General features: G+C 37.5%; 1 protein-coding gene across 1 annotated transcript in view; it reads right to left on the bottom strand.

Annotated features, from left to right (window-relative positions):
* Lgr4 (leucine rich repeat containing G protein-coupled receptor 4) overlaps positions 1 to 12,391 on the bottom strand; it is a 103,166-nt gene that overhangs the window by 9,264 nt on the left and 81,511 nt on the right. Inside the window, exons 5-13 of the mRNA XM_008851112.3 lie at positions 9,831 to 10,046; positions 9,086 to 9,157; positions 6,938 to 7,006; positions 6,017 to 6,088; positions 5,764 to 5,835; positions 5,353 to 5,421; positions 3,534 to 3,605; positions 2,171 to 2,236; positions 1,237 to 1,308 (exon numbers count right to left, since the gene is read on the bottom strand). Of these exons, the coding sequence (XP_008849334.1) occupies positions 1,237 to 1,308; positions 2,171 to 2,236; positions 3,534 to 3,605; positions 5,353 to 5,421; positions 5,764 to 5,835; positions 6,017 to 6,088; positions 6,938 to 7,006; positions 9,086 to 9,157; positions 9,831 to 10,046 (780 nt within the window). The remainder of the gene's footprint in view (positions 1 to 1,236; positions 1,309 to 2,170; positions 2,237 to 3,533; positions 3,606 to 5,352; positions 5,422 to 5,763; positions 5,836 to 6,016; positions 6,089 to 6,937; positions 7,007 to 9,085; positions 9,158 to 9,830; positions 10,047 to 12,391) is intronic.

The following is a 12,391-nucleotide window of genomic DNA, read 5'->3' on the forward strand; positions in this document are numbered from 1 at the left end:
TCCTTCCCTTTCTCCGTCTCTTCCTTCTTTCTTTCCTCCCTCCCTTCCCGTGTCATGAAGCAAACACACTGCCACCAAGCCATACTGTAGCCTGTTCTATTTCTCGAAGGGAAACCACTAAAAAAGCAGATTCAATAGATGCAATTTCTCCCCGGTGTTAATATTTCAAACCTTATCTATATTAAAAAATTATGCATTAATTAAGTGCATTACGTTTCCTATGCTAAAGTTCTGTGACAGCAGTGAGTGATAAGTTTTATCTTAGTCACCTCCATATTCCCAGGCCTCGTAGACTTCCTACCACAAAATGTATTCAAATATAAATCATTATTTTAAATATGTGCTTCCACTCTATGGGATCTGTCAGACAGGTAGCTGGGCAGCACACTTCTTGTGGAAGAGCAAACAGGAACTACTTTCACCTTTCTGGGTCACGGGTTCTGTATCACTACTGCTCAATTGTGCCATAGCAAAAGAAGCTCTAGACGCTTCAACAAGAAACCTGGCTGTGTTCCAACAAAATTTATAAAAAACAGAAGGAAAGCTGCAGATGGCACACGGGCTGGAGTTTGCTTACCCTTGTGCTAATGAAGTGCCAAACCTCACTATAACTTGAAAACAAACAAGCTGCTTCTTTCAGGCTATACAAGTTCCACTTCTTTACTTGCTAATGTACAATATCATCAATGAGCTAAGATAAAAAGTAGCAAAAGTCGATTCTTTATAAGATATCACATGATAAAGTTTGAACATTTAAAAAAATATGAATAATATTTTTTAGGTGTGGCTAGTAACGTGGAAACCATTGTGATGGGTAGTTTTCTCAACTTGACACGATCTAGAATCAATCACTTGGGAAGGAGAGATGGTCTAGATCCGGTTGGCTTGTGGATTGTCTTGAGTACACCGAGGTGTGAAGACATCACTGTGGGTTGTGGCAGCATTCTCCCTAGGCAGGGGATCCTGGAGTCTAAGGGTGGAGATACGTGGCTGGGAGGCACGCTTTCATCCACTGCTCCACGTGCTTGACTCTGGATGTAATGTGACTAGCTGCTCTAAGCTCCTGCCACCAGGACTTCCCTGCAGTGACTGGAACCTAGAATTGGGAGCCAAGGAAACTCTTTCTCCCTCCTGTTGCTTTAGTCAGGGTATTTTATCACAGTGAAAGGAAACAAAGCGAAGACAATCCTAACGTGAATCCATAGCTTCACAAAACTTTAATAATCGCAAACTTACAGAATCCTTAAAGATGCCAGGCCTCGAAACGTGTTTTCCTTTATTTGGTAGATCTGATTACGTTGCAATGAGCTAAAATAAAGATGGGGGAAGAAAGAGAGGGTAGAGAGAAGTAATGAAGGACAAGGAAAAAGAAAAAGATTAACTTCTATTTTAAAAATAACATTCTCTACTGAGTTTTTTTAAGTTTAAATATTCATATGTAACACTGATCTTATTAAAAATAAGAACAGTAATTTTTTCATCTATAAAATGAAAAGGTTACACTAACTGATATTCCACCCCAAGTTATATTGGGAGTTTACTGGTACCCTACTAAATTCCTAGCAGTCTTACTTGGGTGCAAGAGAAGAAAGATAGTATAGTGAGAAAGGATTCAAGACAAAGAAGTTGGGGGGGGTTCACTCTGCCTCTCATATTGCACCCAGCTTTCACCTGAGCTGCTCTACCCTGGCACACTGGATTACTGGATACTGGTATTCCTATCTACTTTCCAACAGTAGGCAGAACATATTTTTCTGTTTTTAGACATAACTGTCCTTCCCTTAAAGCATCTAATAGAATGTCTGCTAGATGGTCACATAATAGTCTTTTCCTAAGAAGAAAGTAAAAATTGTCATTAACAGCAGAGTTAGTTCTACATCTATGAACACACCTTAAAAATATTGACATTACAGAGCTAATGAACCAGAAAAATAGTCTGTAAACACACTTAAGTTGTGCTTTACTAGAAACCTAAAGATTAGATTAAACTCATTTCATCACATATTTCCCCAGTAACAGAAAAACTTGACAAACATGTTTGCAAATCATGAAAATAAAGGCCTATTGAAAGCTCATGTCAGACATGATGAAATTTTACTTCTGATTTCTTCAAATAATTTATTCAACATAGGATATACCACATCAAAGTGCAAGTCAATGGCCAACTTACATTTCTTCAAGAGCATGGCATCCATTAAAACTTGGAAGGTCTCTTATATTGTTGTAAGACAGGTCCCTAAACACAATAGAGATTAACAACTTAGTGTCTTCATTAGGATACTATATTAAAAGTGCTGCACCCAGAGCAGGGTATGGGGTGTACACCTTTAATCCCAGCACTCAGGAGGCAAGGCATGTGGATCTCTGTAAGATGGAAGCCAGTCTTGTCTACATATTGAGTTCCAAGTCAGCTGGGGCTTCAGGGAGACCCTGTCTCAAAACAAAGTGCTGCACCCAGAAACAATGAAAACGAAAGCAGCACGAGATCTTCAAAATGAGAACAGCTGAGCAAGAAAAGCAAGCTCTGCTGTACCTGCTGCTTGCAGGCTTCCAGAGCACCTTGGTGACACCTTAGGCTTAAGATCTAGAAAGCATACAGTGCTGAATGTAGGCAAGATAAAATATGCCAAAATATGAAATTATATAGCAAATAGCTAAGGCATAAAAAAGAGCTTTAAATCTATTTTAAATGGTAAAGCTATAAATTTTTAGAAAATTTATTTTCCAATATATTTTATGATGTAAACATGCTGTTCTTTAAAGTACTTTGATAGAAATGGTATGCTTACATCTTTTAGAGTATTTACATAAAATAAAATGTTAGAGTAGTTAAAATTCAGTGTCATTGAATTTTCCCTCAATGGTTACTATCATGTTTTATGTTTGAAAATACACTATACCATTTAATTAGTGGATCGGTCATTTATTTTGTTATCATCCCTTTTAACTAGCACTTAACAAATCAGTATTTAATCATTTGTTCTGGTAATGGTTTTACATCCTCATATGCTCATTTATAATTTCTAGGTCAGCTTAGAAGTTTTAGAAAACTACAAATCTGTTCATTCTTTTTTTGAAAGGTCTCCCTGTAGTTCCAGCTGACGTGGAACTCCTGGCTGGCCTCAGTCTCACAGAGATCCACCTGCCTCTACCTCCCCTCCCAAGTGCTGCATGCACCACCACTCCCGGCTTAGGTTATGGATGAAAAAGAAGAATATGGGGAATTAATGTGCATGTGGAAATGAGAACAACTAAATAATCTCTTAGCTTACTTTGCTCCAAATAAAGTAACAAAATCTATAATATAAGGATAATATCTACAGAGAGAGAGAGAGTTCTGGAAACCGAGTTAAAAGATGCATGCTGTCTACCCTATAAAGTACTAAAATTCCTGCTTATTCACATGAAGGGAACAAACAAGAAATAATTAAACCTCAAAGCACCTTAGGAATATAATTCATCAAAAATAAAACTGAAGGTCTGTAAAGTGCACAAAACAAAGAGAAAGGAGAAGGGGAGGACAATCCACTTACAAAGTCCTGAGCATCTTTTGGTTCTGGCACAAATTCTCAGGTATGCTGCTTATCTTTGTACCTGTCAAGGTCCTATGGAAAAGCAATTGATCGTCTAAGAAATAGTTCATGTCAGGACAGTAAACATATTGTGACTCTCATATTCATAATGAATTCTTGCATGTTATATGTAACTAGAGCCTGTGCACCGCACTGCCCAACTACCACCTAAAGTGAGGCATGTGGGAAGGTGGATTAACTCTCAATACATCATCTTTACAGTAATGAAAACAAGCTGTGGCACAAGATGTTAATACTGTCCAGATGATGGGCTTGATTTCCACAAGCACCAAAAGGAAAATAAAAATTCATAGTCACAGCCCAGCGACACTCAACTGCAACCTGTCGTCTTTTCTCACACCAACACATTTCAAAACAACTCAGCATCCTGCCCAAAATACTGTTTCTGCCTTTTCTTTCCATCAACCTGACTCCAAATTCGGAAACATTCTTGCTCTTTTCTTTACCTATGCTCCCATTTGTAGTCAGTCACCAGCTCCTGTTATTTCTTTCCCGGCAGTATTCTAGCATCTGACCCATTCTCTCCATGTTACTGCTGCTCTGCAGATCAGGGGTGAAATATTCCAGAAAGCAGTGAAAGAATCTGACCATGCTGTTTGTTCTGGGGGAGCACCAATGATGGACTAAAAACCAGGAGCATGTGTAGTTCAGTGTGTGCATGTGGTCAACTGGATTTGATCATAGCCTCAACTCTGCTCTGTCTTGTCTCTCTGTACCTTGCTCTCCTCACACTACCTGGTCAAATATTCTCAACATGCACAAATGACCTTCAGGACCAAACTGAAACTCCTCAGTGCTTCTCAACTTTTTCTTTTCTCCCTACTATCTTAGCATATATAAAAATCATAACACTCACATGGCATGTGATAGCAAGACTTATACAGATAATGGCCCTGGCTGCTTCAGCCCTTACCTGGCTATCTGGAACAAGATCTTAGAAGCACCTGAACTCTGTTCACAAACCACTGATTAGGAACTTTGCTATAATCAAATATGCAGGGGTCAAGACTTGGTCATTTAAAAGTCTTGTCCCAAATAATTTTCCAAATTTTTCCATCCCACAGCTCCATAAACATGCAATTTACTTTAAAAATATTTTGTTATTTTTATATTTTATGTGTTATGAGTGTATTGCCTGCTGGGGAGAGGGGTGTCAGAAGAGGACGTCAGATCTCCTGGGACTGGATTTATGGATGGTTGTTAGCTGCCATGTGGGTGCTGGGAATCGAACCAGGGTCCCCTCCAAGAGCAGCCAGTGCTCTTAACTGGTGAGCCATCTCTTCAGCCCCAATAAATATGCAATTCTTAACTATATTCGATCATCTGTATACCACTTCAGTATGTTTTGGGTATCCCTAAATTTACTAAAACTAGCCTTTTTAAGTAAAAACTCCGCTTCTGAGGAACCTGGCAGAATTCAACTTTCAAACATTTTATCATCTCCATGAAGCCTTTTCCATTGATCTATATCATTGGGTCCTAGTTTGGAATTTCTTAATTACTGCCTCTCCATTGCTGTTCACTTGCTGCTTTGTATTTTCGGTGGCCTTTTCAGATCTTTTGTCCAAACGAGACTGCACTCCACCAGAGAGCTACATTATCTCAAGCTAAATACATCCATTTCTGTGCAGGACATTCACAAAAAGTGTTTGGAAGAACAATCACAAACCCATCTCCATCACTAAATAGCACCAGCATCCTGCTAGCAGACTGAATTGCAGTGGTCTTACATGACACCTCTTTAAAGTGCCATACTTACAGGCTTTCCAGATGGACAGTTCCAGTCAGATTGGGGAACCACTGCACCATGCTTGCACCACGTATGACTCTTTAAGAAATTGGGAGAGAAAAAAAGTGATTTAAAATTAACTATTTTTCTCACATAACATTTTCATTTTATTTTTATTTTGAAATTACAATATTACTATAACCAAAAAGTAACTAGTTTCATCTCTTGAGGAGACGTGAAAATGAGATAATTTGGTCAAGTATTCACATAAATGTGAATCACTATAAATTTTTACTCATCCTTTGGACCACCACCCCAAAGAGGAGGGAGGGGATAAAAAATGACATTTTTTTCTGCAGCTACAATAATATAAATTCTTGTTTTTCATTTTAAAAGCTGAATAAATATTCAGGTGTGTTTTGAAACTTGCATAATACTTACAAGGAATGCAGATCAGATAGATTATGAAATGCTGAGTTCCCCACAAAAGACAGAGGATTATCATACAAGTGTCTGTAAAAATATCCAAAAAAGGTAATGTTTTCATATGCTTAAACGCATTCTAAGATTAAATCCATGTTCCCCATGTACATATCAAAAAGCCTGAATTTTTGCTTTTCCTACAGATGTTTGGCAGTTTCCAGATATAGCTGCATGTGATTATACATTCAAAGAAACTTTCAAAATTACTTACATAGTTCTTAAGAGTGGATTACCACCAAATGCTCCATCGGGGATAACAGAAATAGAATTACTGTGAAATCCCCTACAAAGACAGGAGAAAAATACTTTGAAACAAGTTAAAACCTAGGTGTCTACTGCTGTTGAGAATTACATAAAACACAACTGATAGCGCTAACATAAACACCTTGAAAACTGTGAGGAACCTGAATTTTGAATTCCATGTCGTGTTTTCCAGGACTTTGCCTAATTCTTTCTAAACCCACTCCTTAGCCTGTTATCTTATATGTCCCTCATATTCATTTATCTGTTGCCTCATCATCAAAGCACTTTATACCATGAGGATCTACAGGGTACTGGCCTCCAAATCTCCTTATTGGAAGCTTGTATTTTATCTCTGTGGTATGAGCTTTCAACTCATGACACACAATCTCTGTTGTGCATATACATTCTTATCTCTGCTTATGACAAACCCAGCATCCAAATGCTCCCTTTTATTTATTTAAATTTTCCATCCTTTAAGTCTGGCCAAATTCCTTTCCTTTTAGTGATGCATTTTCCAATGACCCCTAGCTTCAATGAGATCTTTTTCTGGAATAAATAAGGTGCTCTTATTCATTTACCATTACTTTCTATCTAGAAACAGCTATCTGCCTGTATTCATGCTCTGCCTTTCCAGTGGGACTAAGACTGCAAGCTCCTCCAGGCAGACTACAACTCGTGCCTTTTTGTTTCAGTAGCATCTGATCCTATACAGTAATCTATTCTCGCAACCATTTCTGCCAGCTACTACAATTTGATTTATGGGCTGAGTATGTTTATGTGTGCTATGGATGTATGTAACAGGCTGAAGGTGCTCTAAGATCTAATTGTTGGAACATTAAATGATAAGTTGTACAGATACTGGGTGTAAAGAGAAAAAAGCAATACTCACAGCTCTTTTAGGCTCGGAAGGGCTTTAATAGCCCGAGGAAATTCCTCCAAGTTATTATAATTCAAGTCCCTAGGAAAAAATGTAACAAAATATGTAAGAATACTGAAGAGTAGACATAATTTATAAGACATTCTGGCACAAATACATGTAAAAGATCACAACCTATAGTTAGTAATCCTTCTTTACCAATGACATTGACTCATTCAAAACCTTATGAGTTTAATTTATAGCTTTTAGAGAACAACAGGAAAAAAACTCATCTTCTATGATATTTTTAAGTCAATAAATTTCCAAGTTCAGAGAACTGTCAGACTTGTATACACTGAAGGATTAAACACAAATTTTTCAAATGGTATTTCTCAGAACATTTACCATAAAATAGCATTTAATGACTATGTATAGATGACTATAGCATAAAACTGGGGCCTCCATTTGGAGTGGAGATGATTTCTTGCAATTCTGGTATGAGAACAGGAGACACGGGAAACCTAGAGAAGGACCAGAGTTGTTCTAATGCAGGTTATGAATTATTGAAAATCTTACATTCATTAGGGGAGAGAGACACCACAGTGGTCTGAAATAAAGCAAGCCTAGTTCTGAGTGAGTTTAAATTTTAATTTCTCTTAACATAAAGAGTACACTGGCTATGATTCATGCAGCTAACTACAGAATGAGAGTGAAAAAAAAAAAAGTCCAGCTCCTTTGAAATCTACTGTTTTCTTTTTATACACAGAAAGAAAAAAAAAGGCAAATAAAAATAAAACTGAGGAGAGATTTTTTTTTTTTTTTTTTGAGACAGGTTATCACTGTAGCCCTAGCCGGCCTGAAACTCACTATGTAAACCAGGCCAGCCTTGAACTCACAGAGATCCACCTGCCTCTGCCTTCTGAGTGCTGGGACTAAAGGCGTGCACCACCACACCTGGCCAGACTAGCTTTTTTATTTGCCACAGTAGAAAATTACACATCCAGCAAAGGAGACTTGAATTTAGGACTATCTTCCTCAAGATTTTAGTTTTTAAATATTTTAATTTTGAAGCTGGAGAGATGGCTCAGCAGTTAAGAACACTGGTTGTTCTTGCAGAAGACCCAGGTTTGAATCCCAGCACCCACATGGTGGCTAACAACTGTCTGAAACTCCAGTACCAGGGGATCCAACAGCCTCTTCTGTCCTCCATGGGCATTGCACGATACAGGTGCACTTACCTACACACAGGCAATAATACACACATACACATAAAATAAAAATAATAAATAAATATTTAAAAAAATATTTTAACTTTTAAATATCCAGCGGCATCTATCATTTAATTGTTTATACAAGAAGGTGGATTAATAAAGTCCTGTTAAGTCTTGAAGTCTTCTTGGTAGCTAAAAGTTAACCAGAAATTTCAGACAACCAGAAATTTCAGCTAAACAAAATACTGCAAATCCAAAGCCTTTCAATTAGGCCTGAGTCATCCAAATCAGACATTCTCTGAATCACTTTACTATATCACAACAGTAAGTATCACTTATCTTGAATAAAGGCAAAAAGGCAACTAATATAATCAAACAGCAAAAGTTCTATTTTTATAATATTCTTAAATATTTTAAAATAGCAAACCATTCTACTCTCAATGACACCCAGCTGCACATGGTCTGTTATTATCAGTTGTGCACTATGCATCCAAACAGCCAGATCTGCCTGGTTCAGCCAGTGGGAACAAAAGTCTCATGCAAAATTTAAAAACCTTCAGCATTTGAATGCAGATGTACTATTCCAACCCAATATAAACAATTACCTAGGCAACTAAACTCATGGAAAAAAACAGTAAACAGCAAACTATCCAAAATTCATTTCGGAAATGTCAAAGTTCCAAACGGGCACAATTAACAAAAATCAACATTTTTGACTGATTCATTCTTTGCAAGTTGAGTTTTTTGGGGAAGAGAGACATGAAGGTCACACTTAAGTGTCAGTTTGAATCATAAATTTAAATTATTTTTCATAACTGCGTTATTTGGTGGTGAGAATTGAGTCCGATATTAGCATTAAAGCAAATTAATAATGAGCTACATTTGAGAGCATGTTCTTTTATCTATATTGAAGTATGAAATTACACTTGTCCTTTCACAATGTGATTATCCAAGATATGAATATACTTACAAAGTTTCCAGGTTATCTAGTCCATCAAAACAATTTTGACTGAGGCTTTTAATTTTATTGTTATGAAGATGCCTATGAAAAAAAGCGTCAAAATTACTTCCACATTGCCAAAAAGCAGCTGCTACAGTTGCTTAATATATCTAAATTGATGTGGCTGAAAGAAATGGTATAGCTAAGGATTTCAACACTTACTATAGAAAACTGATAGTTCCCTGCAGATTCCCTGAACACAAAACACTGATATTAAGGGGAAATGTAATACAAAAATGGCACCACACATTGAAGGTCACTCAATATTGATTCATATCAAAATAAAGATTTATATTAGCTCTTCATTTGTATGAAGCAGAATGTTGGTGAGTTTGCTAAGGTAACAAGGTGTCAATGATACAGTTTATATCTCTGAAATTGGAAAGAGATTCTAAAAGAAATGACATCTTACCATGTCTTACTAAGTTTTGAAAAGATTTAAAAGCAGAAAACCAAATTCTTTTTGAGTAGAAAAGTTTGAAAAATATAAAACACCTTTGGAATTTATTTCTGTAAGCATTTCAAAATTGTTTTACTTCTTTTAACACTGAATAAACAAATTCATTGTTGGGACAGAAACAAAAGTTATGTAAATTATTTGGTAAATGACCTGATATTTAAAATGGTGACCACTTATGTCAAAGAGACTCAACAGCTACTATTGAGTGGCTTTAGTTATCTCAAATACATAGCAGTAAAAGGGATGGCCACTTACAGAACCACCAGGCTTGAAAGGTTGGCAAATGCAAAGTCAGGGATGCTTGAGATGTTGTTAAGAGCCAAGGTCAGCGCCTGCAAGGTTGGCAGGTTGCTGAGGGGGCGCACAGGCACCTCAGTCAAGCTGTTGTCATCCAGCCACAGATGCCTTAACTGAACAAGTCCTTCAAAGCTGTCCTCGGGGACTGAGATAATATGGTTGGCATCTAGGCGTCTACGAAACAGAAACATCCAGTCAGTAATGAGTTCTAGTGGAATGAGTCAATTCGAGGCATATAATTCTAAAGCTTCCAAAACAAAAAGGAGTGATAAAAACAGTCACAGCATCTCTTCTTTCTTTAATTGTGCTAAAATCAAACAAACAAAAACACCTCTCCAAGATCACTACTTGAAAGTTCTTTCCTTAGTATGCAACAGAGAAACATATAAATCAAAATCCTTCAACTACCTTGGGTTAACATATAACTTAAAACTCACAAAGCCCAAATTAGACATTTATACTTTGGAGTACTTTTATCAAAGACACGGAAAGCAGGTTGGAGTGATGGCTTAGTAGGGTAAAGCACTTGAGTAAGTATGTAGCTTGGTGTTCAGATGCTCAGAACCCACATACAAGCCAGTGGGCATGGCAGCTGCTTATAGTTCCAGCAATGGGAAGGCAGAAACAGGGTCCCTGCAGCGAGCTGACTAGCTATATTGCCATGACCCTGCCTCAGCAAATAAGGTGGAGAACAATTTAGGAGGTTTCTTGACATCAACATCAGGCTCCACATGCACCCACATATGTCCACATACACACAAACATGCATACACACATGTACACATGAAAAAATACAGAAAGCACAAAAAATGAAGCTGAGAAAATAAGCTTCTTTGCTTCCAATGTCACAGTATAACTACCATCTTATATTAAATTTAATTGTTACTCTGCTTGATACCAAAGGGGAAAATGAGAAAATCTTTGCTATTTTTTAATAGCAATAAACCATTCCAGTAGATTCTCAACTATTTTATTACCATCAGGCCAGCTAAAAATGAGTCATATATTGGCAAAGCAAATTTCTCTTTTCTTTTAGCACTGTTTTAAAAAATTAATTTGCCAGAATTGTTATAAAAGGTCAAATTATCCATAGGTAAATTAAACTCCTGTTCCAATCAATGCTACTACTGTGGCTTTAAAGCGTCTTCATTTTTTCTGAAAATTCTGGAATTAATGGACAGCTTCTTAATAGGATTATTCATGTTTAAAATTAAGTGCCCATCTAAAACTCTAGAAACTAAATCCTAAGTGTTACTACTGTTGGCAGAACCAAGTGCAAGTACTAGAATAATCACTTTTCAATATAAAGACAGCTTGGTATTTATATGATAAGGGACAGTATGCACCAGGAAATCACAACTTTCTTCATAAACCCTTGCTGATGTTTGTTTCTGTCTCACAACCCTGGATGTCTCTGTGAAAATTAGGGAACAGAAAAAAAAAACCTGATGAAAACTCACAATGACATTTCCTGTAGCCCCAGCTGTCCTGGAACTCACTACATAGACCAGGCTGGCCTTGAACTCACAGAGATCTGCCTCCCAGTGCTGGGATTAAAGGCATGCGCAAATGGAATCTGGAAACTTTCAAGTTAAAACATTCCGAGTTTTAGAGAGACTCCTGTGCCTCTCATTTCCTTATGCTGCTCCAACTTCAGTCCTTGCCTTTGTTGGGACTTTCAACCTGCAGGGTGGTGGGCTCCCACTCTCAGCTACTTGCCCCCAGCCCCAGATGTATTCTTCTTTCTGGAGGCAGATCAACAGGGTCAAATGACCATAGGTTTTAGTGAATGACTAATGGACACTCTCTTTATGACAAAGTCAATACTGAAAAAGGGAGATCTTAGGAAACTGAGGGTCTGCTTGTGACTTCACTAGGAATAAATATTTTAGGCTTGTGTTCCTTGGGTATTTCTAGCATTTACCCCTGAAAAGGGACAGGTATCATGGATCTAACAGACTGGCAAAGTACTGGCTACAGAGCTGTTTAGGACATTTGCTTTAATAAACGGATAGAAGACTGTTCAAACAGATATAATTCACAACCTCTGGGAACCCATTCTTAGGATGAGACATTGCACATAATCAGATGATTAACCACAAAATGTAACTGAGTTATACTTGTACACAATTTGATTAGCTGCAATTCATTCCACATTTAAACTATCTTGTTAGGCACAAAGCATGAAACGGTGAAGAGAGAGAAGAATGAGGTTTGTCCTCATGACACACATTCTGGGGATGAGGGATGCACAAACCCATAAATTACAACTGAACAGTGTGCTGAAAAAAGGCAGTGAAGTAAACAACCAGGGAACCGGAAAAATGATGGACACCACCTAAAATGTACTTGGTCAGGAAATGCATCTTTAAAAAGAGGATCTCTAAACAAATCGAAAGATTAGCAAGAGAAGTAGAAGCTGTAGTTGGCAGGAAGTGTTTTAGGCAAAGGTCAAGGACAGAGATCGAGGAGCAGAAACTGGCTTGGTGAGATCCTTGGCTCCCAGAAGGTCAGAGTCA

The sequence above is a fragment of the Nannospalax galili genome, unplaced genomic scaffold, assembly GCF_000622305.1.
Source record: "Nannospalax galili isolate Female #2095 unplaced genomic scaffold, S.galili_v1.0 scaffold11, whole genome shotgun sequence".
Lineage (NCBI taxonomy): Eukaryota > Metazoa > Chordata > Mammalia > Rodentia > Spalacidae > Nannospalax > Nannospalax galili.